General features: G+C 39.8%; 2 protein-coding genes across 4 annotated transcripts; one reads left to right on the top strand and one right to left on the bottom strand.

Moving 5' to 3' along the window:
- Positions 1 to 1,325: 1,325 nt before the first annotated feature.
- On the bottom strand, positions 1,326 to 5,147 carry selenop (selenoprotein P). The gene is made up of 5 exons (XM_026320793.1): positions 4,991 to 5,147; positions 4,133 to 4,356; positions 3,552 to 3,764; positions 3,297 to 3,414; positions 1,326 to 3,162 (listed from the first exon to the last, which is right to left on the bottom strand). Exons 2-5 carry the CDS (start codon positions 4,333 to 4,335, stop codon positions 2,767 to 2,769), a joined length of 930 nt encoding a protein of 309 aa, XP_026176578.1. The 5' UTR covers positions 4,336 to 4,356; positions 4,991 to 5,147; the 3' UTR covers positions 1,326 to 2,766.
- A 2,067-nt stretch (positions 5,148 to 7,214) lies between these two features.
- znf131 (zinc finger protein 131) lies at positions 7,215 to 12,690 on the top strand. Of its 3 annotated transcripts, none has more exons than XM_026322668.1 (9): positions 7,215 to 7,341; positions 8,266 to 8,413; positions 8,503 to 8,604; positions 9,632 to 9,773; positions 9,935 to 10,043; positions 10,243 to 10,434; positions 10,558 to 10,936; positions 11,022 to 11,152; positions 11,589 to 12,690. In XM_026322668.1, exons 2-9 carry the CDS (start codon positions 8,284 to 8,286, stop codon positions 12,111 to 12,113), a joined length of 1,710 nt encoding a protein of 569 aa, XP_026178453.1. In that variant the 5' UTR covers positions 7,215 to 7,341; positions 8,266 to 8,283; the 3' UTR covers positions 12,114 to 12,690. The 3 variants fall into 3 exon arrangements, with proteins under 3 accessions (XP_026178453.1, XP_026178455.1, XP_026178454.1); XM_026322670.1 differs by having other exon boundaries at positions 10,561 to 10,936; positions 11,589 to 12,113; XM_026322669.1 differs by lacking the exon at positions 7,215 to 7,341 and adding an exon at positions 7,427 to 7,574 and having other exon boundaries at positions 11,589 to 12,113.
- The last annotated feature ends 1,108 nt before the right edge of the window (positions 12,691 to 13,798 follow it).

Here is a 13,798-nt window from a genome sequence, read left to right as displayed (position 1 = left end):
TGGTGATTGCCCTCTGTGAGCAATACAGAAGCATTTTATCTGTGTATGTGAATAAGTCTTTCTTTTACTCTTTTACTCTGCTGGAGTAGGTAGACAGGAAACAGTTGTGCATTGAGGGGAAAGCATATTGGACAATTAAGACAGGCTGTGTACTGCACTACTCTGTGTGGGGCCTGATTGAATCACAGAGACAGCCACTCACAGCTCTTCGACTCAGGACATTGCAGGTAATTACCCATAAGTCACTGTTCCCCTGTATTGGATCTTCAGCCCAATTACGCCCACACAAGCAGTCTGTCTAGGCCTCATTTATTACCTCCGGTTGGTTGTTGACCTTTTCAGACGCACAGTCTGACAGGCAATTCAGATACATTACACTGAGCAGAACGTGTTACGCTTCAAGTTCTGAAGACAATTTCAAAGGTTCTCAGCTGTATGTTGATTTCATTATCCAAGTGTTTGCATAGAAAAAAGAACTTAAATACTCTTCTTATTGATGGCTCATGTTGGTGTACAGCCCAATGGCAAAAACAAACAATAGAACACTTAACAAAGCTATTTAGCTAAATAAGGTTTGTATTGTTCTAGTCTTTCATTAATATGGATAGTAGATAGTAGGTTTAACAATATGTGTTTCTTTACATGGTGAGAGCTCATTTCCATCCTCTACATGTTGCCTGTGTACATGCTGGAAACCACAGACAAACAATGGGGGAAAGGGTTTCCAAAGATAGTGCCATTAGACCTTTAGCCAGCTGCTGATTCATAGTATGGCCTGTGTTCTACAGGCCATATAGTGCCTGTTACTCTTGTACATATTGACTCATTTTAAGGCTCATTTGGGTGGGGTTGTATGTGGTAACACGGAATTAAATGAATATCTCACCAGTAAACTGTTGGGAGTGTGGTTTTGGTTGATTGTGTAGGCTTTTACTGCCACCTGCTGACAAATACTGGCAAATCAGTTTCTTCTTGCATCCAGGATCTTCCAAAATGTTTAAGGGAAAATTGTTTAATCTAACCCTAACCTTAAGCCCCACCATAAGGGACACAAAGACTTAAAAATGTGTTTATTATTGGACCATGATGGCATGTGCAGTTTTTTATATTTTAGATTATTAATGTAGAAATATCCTAATGTGGGTAATATGATCCCTCTGCTTTAAGGTCATATGCATTCAACTCCTCAGGCACATGCAGGATAGTTGCCAAATACCACGGAGATTCACTCCCCCCATATGTGCAGTTCAGCAGACAACAACTGTGAAAGTTGACACGTTTACTGTCAACCTTTATATTTTACTTATGACAAGAACACACACAAAGTAGCTCAACCATCTTTATTCATCTCTCAATTTCCATGTTTGACAAACTGAACACAATACAGTTCTCCATGCAAGCATCAGGTTTTCAGTGTGATTATTATGTTTCCACAGAAACCATCATTAAGCACAGAGTGTATTTCAACAGTCATTCATTATTTCACTCTCATTTTCCTTCTGCCGTTTCCTAGACACTAGAGCCTTTTTTTTCATTTTGAAAATAACATTGTACAAAGTTATGTGTAGTCTATATAGAAAATCTAGTACATGCAAAAAAAAAAAAATAGAAATACGTAAATACGTACGCATCTAAAGTATGAATGCTGGAGGTGGAAAAAAGATACACCTGAGATATGTACACTTGTGGAATCCATCACCAGGTACAAAATTTTAAAAAAGTCATTCATGGTGGTTAGAGCTACTTAAGGTGACCAAGAACATTTATCAATAGCATTCCCTATAGACAAACACATGTCCTTTTTGGATTTTTCCCCCAGTAATAAGTCAGTATTTAGGAATCAAAAATGTAGCATTAACTACAACCTTCTTTCCAACCAGTTTGCACATCTACAGTGTTGTAATGTCTTACTAATATCATCTTCTCCTATTCTTTTTTAATCATTAGTTTTTACAGAACTGGGTGGTTCAATATCATATTTCACTTTCCTCAAATATCTTTTCATGTTGAATTTTGAAATCTTTAAAAGTTTATCATGTTCCTAGACTACCCTGTCCTCTCTCTCCTGCCTGGCTTCATACAGACGCCACTAGAGCATAGTTTCTGCGCCTGGTTTCATAAAGGATGGAGAGAGCAAAATGGATAAGGCAGTTTATGAACCTGACAACCAGATACACTCCTGAGAAAGGATGAGAGCAACCCACTGACAGATATGAAACAGACGAAACACTGCATATATTTTTAATATACATCTGTTGCCAAATAGTTAACAACCTGGCAATAGATGCTTTGGTTGAAGTGTTCATCTAACTTTTTTCACTGTGGTGTTGGGCTTCATTTGTTCATCTGTTCCACGTTTGCTGTCAGGAAGTCCCACACCCTCTCACAGGGTAATACTTGTTGGTAAAAAGAGCACTTGGCCCCACAGTTGGTAAATGGTGTTAATATGAAGCTGATATCAGAGCCAGCTTACAGCTGCTCTCATCCTCAGCTCACAACACCTGGGGGTCAGGCTCACTGGGCTGGCTGAGGCTGCTGGCAGTCAGCAGGAGGCGAGCGTCACTGTCAGTTCTCCCTAACATTATCGGCTGCATCGCCTAACAGTCCGTGTCACTGTCAGGAGGCAGGCAGCGCCTCATTACAGTGTCAGAGACCGACTGCCTGCTCACTTCCTGCATCGCCAAACAGCCTGCGTCAGTGTCAGCATCAGCTGGCCTTAGGAGAGGCTTCATTGTCAGAGCCTACTGGCCACTGTCAGCTATACTTTCACCTTGGCCTATCAAAAGGCTTCACAGGGGCTGCATGGACCTCCTGAATCATCTTGAGTATTTGCGGCATCTGGCCTAAATCAACATGTTGTTGCCTTTGTGGCAGCCCACCATCCTGTTCATGCCCCTGGTGTCTAATGCCATGCTGACTTTGTCCATGATCATGACCAGCAGCATCATGATTTCCATGGTGATGACCATGGTTGTGATTATGGCCATGGTCAAAGCCAGAGGGGTGAAAACCATTATCATTTCCATGGTGGCCATGATGGTCATGACCATGGTGATGTCCATGATGGTGAGCATGTCTAGTATCTTCCTCTACAGTTGGAGTACCATCTCCATCAGGTTGTACGCCTGCTGTCACTTTACATTCCTCAGGGGTTTCCACACTCTGTAGAGAGGAAAATGGCAACAAAGTCAAACTAAACTTTAGTGTATAAACTTAATTTTGATTAAGTTTGTCACCAATATATATGAATTTATATTTGTTTAGATCATATTTGGGCAGTTGTGTGTGGTCTATACCTCGTGTGTGCAGTCCCCACATATGCGATTACAGTAGGTGTCTCTGATTGCACTCTCAATATGGCCTTGTCCAATGATGGAATATGGAAGTGAAATGTGATGGGTGAGACGGCCACATCTGATAGCAGAGGGATAGAAACGCAAGGTGAGATTAAGCATAGATGGCAACATTCATGGTCAAAGTAAGTAATAATAAACCAAAAGAAAAACATCTGCTCCTGATTTCCACTGTAGTATCTACTACAGTTAACAAACCTGTCATAAATGAGAAAGTCATCTTTCTGTCCACCCAGTGTTTTCCAGACATCAGGCTGCTGCTCGTCCTGTTTATACAGTGTGATGTTCTCTGACAGTCTCTGTTCCAGCATGGCGTGCAGGCGCTGGGCTTGCTGCCCCTGGTGGTTAATAACCATGTAAATGACATCCTTCAGGCCCTGTCTCTCGAGCTTCTGGTGCAGGCCGTCAATTCTGCTCAAAGAAGCAATTAGGAGACCATGAATTTAAAAAATTTGTTACCAAATAACAAAGTTGATAATAAGTTTTCCCGCTTAACAAACAAGTTTGAACTGCATTCACTTTGACTCTGTATAGTTGCATAAGGACTTGTCTGAACTTGCTATAAGCTACCCTACCACCAACTTGTCATATCTTGCAGTATGGGCCATAAACTCTGTCATGTTAGAGCAGATATTTCTGCAACACGTCCTAACTAACCAATCGCTTTGAATGTCACACTGACACAGACTTTTGACTCCTGGGCTGTAATTTATTTGCCTTTTTTTGCTCAATAGACTAAAGTATAAGACAAAACGTTAAAGATCAGTATGGGTACATACCTGCCAGCCTGCACCAAGCAGAACAGTCAGCTGGCCTGTAGAAGAGCTACCACTGTCACCTTGCCCATTGCCCCCTTCATTGGCTCCACCTCGCCTATCGACCAGGCTGGCGACATCTGACAGCGAGGCCCAGCCCCATCACTCTCTGCTCCGCCCCCATGGAGCAGGCAGAGAGTGAGGAGCAGACTGAGGCACACCCACATCCCTGTGGTGCCTCCTCACTGCTGAATACATATGAGAAGAGGATATTGAATAGCAGAAGGGAGAAGTTGAGAAAGGGGACAGCAGAAGGTGAAAAAGAAGAGACGGGAGAGTACACAAAAGTTTGGTTGAAACTCAGTGAACATAACTGCTAGGACAGTACAAAATGTTAGATCATTTTTTCCTTCTCTGAACTGTCCATGTATGCTCCTATGCAGTTAGCCATTTCATGCTGACTGACTGAATATAACGGTGAAATGTGGTGTATAGTAAAGAAAAATTTTTATTTTAGGTTTCTATATGTGTGCTCATGCTGTTTCTATATCTTTGAGCTCACTGATACACAGAATAAAAACACAAAGGTAGTACATACATAGTCCATGAACCATGCTTAAAATAGCTCAAATATATGCAATTCATTACCATATGCATGACAACAAGGAATGTTAAATAGATATTTGATCAGTGGGGGGTTGAAGTGCTATAGATTAACGAAAGATTCAAATGTACTGTATTGTGAAATACCCTTAGGTCCACTGGCTTAGCATTAACCTTTTTATCATAGCTGTAAAAGAGAAAATCAATAAACAAATTTTGCTTTCTACACATTTACATTTGAACTAACTTGTACAAAGGGTAATAAATTCTCTCACTTACCTTTTTGCTTATAAAATTCCTTCTGTCTGTTCAGCTCTGCTTCGCTGCAGCTCCTTTAACAAAAACAAGCCTCTTGCTCCACTCCTCCCTCCTTTTATACTCTGTCTGTTGTTTTTCTATCTGGAAGGAGGACAAAGTTCAGTCCCAGCTGTATGCTGATGGCTGCACTTTTCTCAGGTTAAAAAAGTCACAGTGCATGAAATCCCCTAGATGACAGGAAACAAACACTTTTTTAATGGAAAATGTTAGAGGGCAACTGAGAGTTTGACAAATTCCTTCAGGAGAATAATATAAAAGGAGAAAACAGCCTCTTGCTAAGTCAGCCGGGGAGATAGTACAAGCATTTGCCTTGCAAATCAAACTGAATGCTTTTACAGTGTGTAACGTATATTATAGAGGTATATTAGAATCTTTAAGAACGTTGAAGAGTGTTGAGCAACTCTGTTCATGTCTTTCAGCAGAAAGGGGAACTGAAAAAGAACAGGGGGTGGTCCTCTGGCCAGTGTCCAGCTGGTTTCTCTGAGGTCCACATGAGCACAGCGAAACAGTCTTCATTCAGTATTCAAAAGTGGCACAGTTTAAGCATTCCTCCAAAACTGTCCTGCAGTTTAAAGCATAAGAATATCATTTGCTTATTTATGATCTGTGTTCTAAATAATAAGACATTATTATTATTATAAGTTTTCTTTCTATTAAGAGTTGGCCAAAGAAAATGAATGCAAACAATAATTCATCTAACCAACATGGATAATGAAATGGTGAACTTTAAGAGATGTGAGAACCGCACAAGACAACAGCTTAATGAAAAAAAAACCTTTCAAAACCAGGTACTGAAACTGATTTACAGCTTCAGACTTTTTACTAAATAATTGTGGAGACATGTTAATTCTTGTTAAACCTGTCACCCAGCTGTAGGAGAGGGGACAGACGTGTATGTCTTTATTAAAGGGAGTATAATCTAATCAACAGTTTAAGCACATTAAAAAGATGTAAACTGCCTTACTGCTAGAGCCAGGTGAACTTGTCTGTCTACAGACAAACTATATGATGCAAGTCATATAGTTTGGTATGGTGAGACCACTGTGATGAGATTACTTAGGTCAAAGGCCATTGCAATTTTGAGTAGGTCAGCAAACTTGTGGCTTAACAAGCCATTAAAATTTCTTTAAACATACATAGCAGGTGATAAGATAAGCCATTATCTGAAAGTACAGTATGTGGAGCAGTACAACACTGCCCAGTAACAGAGAAACTAATACAACAACCTAGCAGGAGGTGTTTGCAGTCTTTGGTTGTGGCTAAAGTGTTTCGTCATCTCCATGGTGACTTTTTATGTTGCTGGACCGCTTTACAGTATGTTAAAAACATTTACACTGTTTCCACTGCCTCTATATCTCTGCAGATTCACTACTGCATGGTACTTCATGCAATGATACATTTGATATAACTAGTATTGAAAAGCTGAATAATTATCAAATTAATGGAGGTTGTGGCGTAGCGGTTAGAGCAAGAAAACATGCATCACGTGGTGGGAGTCGATGTTTGTCAATCAGTGCAGTGAGACGTGACGACTTTGGTCAGCTCATACAGCAGCGCATGATGTGTAACTTAGAGTGCCCTGGCAGGACTAGTTGTTTTCATGACTCACTGTCACTGTTTACATTTATAGGGTCACTCGCTGTAGGTCCCTTATAAGGACACACTGGCTTTCATGAAGTAAGAATGCATGTCAGTCAGTTTCAGTGGATCAGCACTGAGAGTATAGATCCACACCATAAAATTAACAGTAAAATGTGATGCAGATGGCACAGTAGTTTTTGGTAAACGTTAGTTTGCCTGATTCACAGTAGATGAGAAGAAGATGTGATTAGACTGAGATGCATTTCCTAAAGGACATGTGTGAGTGCTGGGAACCAGTAATGCTGCAGGTTCATGGAATTTTTAATCTGTACCTTATGTATGGTCCATAAGCCATTACCCAAAGGTTCTTTTGGTATTGGTTACAGTGCTATAGACGTCAATAAATGAGCTGCAAAATATTGGGATATACATAAGCAGACAAAATGTTTGTCACACTTGAAGTTAGGGGTTTCTGAAGCTGCTATTATTTGTAAAACATAAAATGAACTATAGTGACTAGTTATGGGGCAAACTCTCCGGTGGTCACTCGCACCGCTGTCACTAAGCAACGCTCCCCGGCGTCCTAGGCTTCGCAAAGGTTTCTGGGAATCGGAGGCTCGCGGGTTGAACGACCGCCCTTTTTTGGAGCAACGAGAGTAGAAGAGCAGTACATGCGTCGAGGGAAATATTATCGCAAAACAAACTTCTGAAGGGGCGTAAGCAGGCTTGAGGTATGTACACCGATGGTTTTTAACACATATTTTGTCCCGTGGTGATTATAATTAGCAAAACCGTCTCGGAAAAGTGTATTTTAATGCGCGGTTTGATGACGTAATGTTGGTTGTCAAACACGAAATGGCGAGCGTGCTAAGAGGCCCGTTAACGTTACCTCTAACACCCCAGGGCTGTGGCATGATTATTTTCTTCATGTACCGAAACAATCACATAAGTGTATCTACTCCTGGTAAGTTGGACTCTGATTGGACATATATTTTCGCCTGTCTGGATGTACTAGCTTTGCTCTTCGATAGCTGGACAGGGTTGTGTGATTGCTAATTAAGCTAACAATAAGATGGGCTGATAAAATTGTTAACGACACGAGCTCCATGTGTTGATTTTTGGATTTGAATTATATGCCCGTCTCGTTTCACGTCATGGTTAGCACCTACATTTTTTGCAGAAGGTTTTTATTTTTATGTGGATTTTGTTTTGGAGGGTCTGAAAACGTGTAGCCACGTTTAGTAATGATGTCTTCCCCCATGGGCCCTCCCACCGCGACTTCCTTCGCAACAATTTTGCCTTATAAAGTATGTTTCTGTTTTGAATCTAAATTGCAACATGTATGCAAATTAAGATTGAAGCTGCACATGTGCCAACATTTTATATGTATGTCCAGGTTTACACTTATGATTTGATTAGCTATTGTGCAGAACATGTTTGGTTATTTTGAGTAGGTTGTTTTCATGGTCAGCAATTTTCAAAAGTATTCCATAAGTCTGTCAAAACAGTGAAGGCAATCTGTAAACTGGAAACCTGGCTAGTTAAAGTGACAATATTATGCATAGTTGTGTGTTTAGTGGTCCAGGAGATAACTTTGTTACTTTTGTCAGAAAATACAGTTATATATATTCTCCTTTCTCTTCTTTACCCTGCAGAGAAGCATCAGGTGAACAATGGCGGCTGAGGCGGAGATTGAGTTGGAAGGAAGCAGGGAGTACCCAGCACATTACAAAGTCATGATGGACAGACTTAATGAACAACGACAGCTGGACCAGTTCACAGACATTACTTTGATTGTGGATGGTAAGTAGGGATATGCTGTAGCTCACCTTTATGTGTTAGTGAATTCTCTAAGCAACACTACTCATGTCTATGTTTCTGATCTCTTGCAGGGCACCAGTTCAGAGCCCATAAAGCAGTGCTGGCAGCATGCAGTCAGTTTTTCCACAAGTTCTTTCAGGATTTTACCCAGGAGCCATTGGTGGAAATAGAAGGTATTTTTCATTTTAAATTCTGTGAAAGAACCAATCAGATGCCTGCTTATTTGAAAGTGAAAATATTTGATGTTAAGGTTAAAACTCAAACATTCATTAGCAAGCCAATTCCAAGGTCAGGTTTATCACTGTGATTACTTTAGTTGTGTACACATATCATGACAAAACCATTAATGATCATAGCTGAATTGATTACTGTTTTTACCTACAAATAAGTGGTTTTAGGTATAGTCCCATTGATACTGGACTGTTGAGACCAATGATTATATTTGTGGATTTAAGAAAAATCTAATGGTATGTGACTTTAACATAAATGACAAACATTTATGATGATAAACAAATACTCTATTTCTTTTTTGTTTGAACCCAAGATGCATACTGAGTATTAAATTACACTTCAATAATAAACACTTCACTCTTAATGGTGACAGTATTTCTAAAGTGTCTCAAACCTGCTTCATCATTTCTAATTTGAAATTTTAGCCTAGATGCTTTGCTTTTGTGGTGTAAATGCTTGTTTGCACTCTACTTGCTCTATGTTGTTCAGATTGTAAAATCCTTTGGGATAAAGTTTAACTTTACTTATGTTTGCAACCACTAGAAGAATCATATCTCCAGCTTTTACCAATGAAACTAAGTGAGATGATATAATTGACAGGAGCAAAGGTATAAACTGAAAAAAATGATTCAGCCTGCAAAAAGTGGAGATTTCTTTTATTATATATGTTGTAAAACTATGTAAAGTAGAGTTAGAGCCAGGTTTGTTTTTCATCGTTAACATGATGTAAGTCTATTAAAAAAAAGTAACAAACAGTTTTTATGTATTAAGAGTCATGTCATGCATTAGAGTCATACCGTCATTAAATTGAAAAATGTTTTACCAAACCATTTCAGCCAACTATTTATGGGCTACAACATTTTATATTTTAAATATGTAGATCCTAGGCTTTGCAGCTAGAAGTATCTTTTTGTAGTTACTATGTTATGTACAACAGCTTTTTCTCACCACTCTGTCATCTTCTAACAGGGGTGAGCAACACAGCTTTCCGCCAGCTGATGGAGTTCACATATACAGCCACACTGGCTGTATCGGGAGAAGAGGAGGCCCATGATGTCTGGAAGGCTGCTGAATACCTCCAGATGCAGGAAGCCATCAAAGCGCTTAACAAGTGAGACAAAGTCAACCTGAAGCTGAAAAAGCTATACTCTGTCAGAATTTATGTCATTGATGAAAGTACTAGTGAAATGTTTTAGGAACTGCAAAGAAATGTGTATCACAACTCAAACATAAGCTTGTTACCTCTCAACAAGATTTCATATTCCCTTGCAGGATAAATGAGAACCCCTCAATGATGGTGAAGAGCAAAGGTAAAAAAAGGAAGATTGCTGAGACATCTAATGTGATTACAGAAACCCTACCCACAGTAGAAGGGGAACAGGTCAGTATGTAGATAATGGTCCCACTGATAAAGATATACTGTAACTACGTGCTTGGTGCCTGGCATTTTGGTTAAGGCCTGAAATTTAAGTGATCAGTCATTCTACCACTAATTTTAATCCTTGGAAATGTCTAATGTATAAAGTGAACTTTTACCACACATTTAATTATCAGGATTGAATATTTTCTGTGTTCTCCAGGTGGAGATTGAGGTGCTAGGAGAAGGGGCCATTGAGGTGGAGGAGTCGGGACTGGAGGAGGTGGTTGATGCAGCAAAGAATGCTCAGGCAGCATCAGATGATTCTGCTTTGGCTCTTCTTGCTGACATAACCAGCAAGTATCAGCAAGGGGAACCTACCCTTCAGGTGGTCAAAAAGGATGGAATTGAAGAGGTATAATGACTTTTTAAGCAGAGTACCACATTCTTCTGGTTTATTAGTTGGTTAACTGGAAAAAAGAGATCTCGATGTTAAAGGGTTAACCCAAAAATGTGTTATTCCTGTGTTTGTGCTCAGCAGGAGGTTGTTTATCAGGAGGAAACAGTGACTGCCTCCAAGGTGCTGGAGAGTGTTGAGGTTGTGGAGGTTCAGATTTCCCAAGTGGACAATATGTTCCGCTGCAATAAGTGTGACCGCAGCTTCAAGTTGTACTACCACCTCAAACAGCATTCGAAAACACACCTGGGCTCACTGGAAAAGCCACATGTGTGCAACTACTGCGGTAGAGCCTACACACGAGAGGGTGCCTTGAAGCAGCACGTCAGCACATTTCATTTTGAAGCTGAGGAGCTATCTCGAAATCACAAACCCCAAAAGAAAGTGCATGTTTGTGAATACTGTAAGAAGCACTTTGATCACTTTGGCCATTTTAAGGAGCACTTGCGGAAGCACACTGGTGAGAATGAAACTTATGTCTTGCAGATGTGTTCTTACATGTCTTAACTGTCCAACATTAAAATAAGTGTTGTGTCCATGTTTAGGTGAAAAACCTTATGAGTGTCCAGACTGCCATGAGCGATTTGCAAGGAACAGCACATTGAAGTGCCATATGGCTGCCTGTCAGAATGGGGCTGGAGCCAAGAAAGGACGCAAGAAACTCTATGAATGCCAGGTACAGTTTGTCTGAATCAAGAGCATCAAGCATTCCCCTACCAGTACAGTGTCTATAGTAGAAAACACATTTTCTGAATATTTTTTGATCACAAATGCAAAAAGACATAACATACAGACATTCTGATATGTGCCCTTCTGTGTACAGACTAACGTGTTGAATAATGTGCTAATGCTGCATATACTGATAAATAATGGCACTGTTTTGTAGATTGTCGTAGCTTACTTTGGTAAATACAGTTAAACATTAGAACAGTCAAGAGTATAAGTGACAAATGGTGCCAAAGTAGTAAAAATGAATGTCTGACATCTTCTAGTGAATATAGTATGTTCTATCAGTTCATCTGGTATGGTACACAATAGAAAGAATTCTGATGGACCCCTCTTTTCCTTTATGACCATGACCTCTTATTTTCCCCTACCACCTCTTCCATCAGGTCTGCAGCAGTGTGTTCAACAGCTGGGACCAGTTCAAAGACCATCTTGTGAGCCACACAGGCATCAAGCCCAACCATTGCACCATGTGTGACATGTGGTTTACCGATCCCAAAGAGCTAAAGGCCCACCTCAAAGACACCCATTCCATTGAGGACAAGTCAAATGAAGAGCTGGTCATTACAGACTCTGCTGCCACAGCTGCCCTTACCATAGCAACACAGAGCATAGAAGGAACTGAAACAGTCCTGTTGGACGACGGAATTCAGGTTGAACATGTCACCGTGGAGCCTGTGGATGTGATGGAGATGGGGGAGACTACAACAGTTGTGATGGAAGATGGGGGTGTGGCAGAGATGTGTGAGGAGGACATGGAGAGATTAAAGCAGGCTGGGGTACATATCCAGGTGGTCCATGTGACCACAAGTGAAGTTGACGGACAGCAAGAGGTGAACTCTCAGGTTGAAGTAGAGATGGAGGAGGAGATAGTAAATATTGAGGAAGCAGAACAAGCAGTGGTTTTATGAGAATGTAAAAAGGGCTGTCTTGCAGCACACTTCCAATCCTGAACAGATGCATTCTCCTGTGGTTACCATCTTATTTTTCGTACACATACTGCACGTGGGATACAGCATGTCTCAATATGTCCTGCTGTCTGCCTCACATGGAATAACTTGGTTCCCCTCTGGTTTTTGAACTCTGATATATGTACAGAGATATCATTACCTTCTAATGATGCTGTATTTATTTTAAAGCTATTTGCCATCATATCGATATAGTTGATAACTGCAGGATCACTCCATAAGGATTATGAATCCCTTTTGTGTTTGTGTGTGTATGTGTTTTTTTTTTTTTTTTTTCCTGTTTGTCCTTGTTTTGCCTGTATATTATTATATGTGTATTTTGTTCTTTTAATTTGGGTCACTTGCCAAGACAATTTGATAATGCATTAAATTAATTCACACAAGAACAGCTTTTCTATGGGGCTGATGTTGCTCATATTAGCATTGCTCTGATTTCAAATTGTGCTTGTTTTCATATTGATTTTTCCAGTTTTTGTAGGTAAATATTCAAATACGGAATAAAATATGTTTACAGAATGGGCTACAAGTTCTGCATGTATTTACTTGAGATTTTTATTATATACATGCATTTTGAAAATATATTTTCATTAATGTAACATTGTCTTTTTAATTCAGTGTTTACCTAATGTCAGTTTGCTAATAGTGATGAAACCATCACTATTACCTGCAGTTTTCATGAACTTTAGAAACTTTCAGTGTCTTTCAGATCATTGAAAGTTGTGGCCACAACTTTACATACGGATTTAATCTCAAACCAACTGTACGTCACATGCCTGAAGCACAGTGGAGCACTTAGAAGCAAAAGAGCCAGATGTTTCCCCCAGGAGCTGGTGGAAGCCAGATCATAGCTGGAAGGACAGAGAATACTGGACTAACATCAGCTGGACAGAAACACAGCTAAACTCTGAATAAATGCTGAAGTTGCTTCATGTCTGCAGAATGTATGAACACTCCCCTTTTTGTAACTTACTAAGGAGATTGGTGTTGGTTCTACAGCTTGCTGCCACTGCCCCCATGTGGCAAAATAAAATTAGTTAGGTCGATTTCCAAGTCAGTGGTCTTAAGACTATACATTTTGCTTTACAAAGCTATCTTTTTCAGAATATAATGTAGAACTTGATCTAGCGTTTATACTGAGATGTTACTACAGAAGCCTATAATTGCCAATAATCTACATTGACGTATTTGCAGTTTGGACTTCCTTTAATAAGGTTTAAACGCCAATGAAAAACATGGGTCTATATTTACAACAGTAGCGTAATGAATATGTAGGCTGGTCTTTAAGAGAATAGTAAAACTCAGATATTAACCATTTGGCCATGGTGGAGTCATTTTAGGGCATTTCGCTGGTCCTCTGAACTCACCTTAAACACAACTTTCTGCAATGCACTTCCTGTTGACATTAGAACTGAAAGCGATTTTAAAAACTAAACTTAAAACACATTTTTTTCAACCACGTTTTAATCTATCAGTCTGTGTCTTTCAGTTAAATATAAATATACTTACTTATTAACTGATATACTTAAGTGGTGTTGTGTTAGTGTTTAAACAGTTTTTATACTTGTTTTTCGATTGTAATTGAAAATTGAGGTTAGGTTACCTGCATACTGCTGTGGACAGCTTTTGTG

The sequence above is a fragment of the Mastacembelus armatus genome, chromosome 9 (genome assembly GCF_900324485.2).
Source record: "Mastacembelus armatus chromosome 9, fMasArm1.2, whole genome shotgun sequence".
NCBI lineage: Eukaryota > Metazoa > Chordata > Actinopteri > Synbranchiformes > Mastacembelidae > Mastacembelus > Mastacembelus armatus.
Note: the sequence above shows the minus strand (reverse complement) of the source record. Positions and strands in the feature narration are given on the sequence as shown.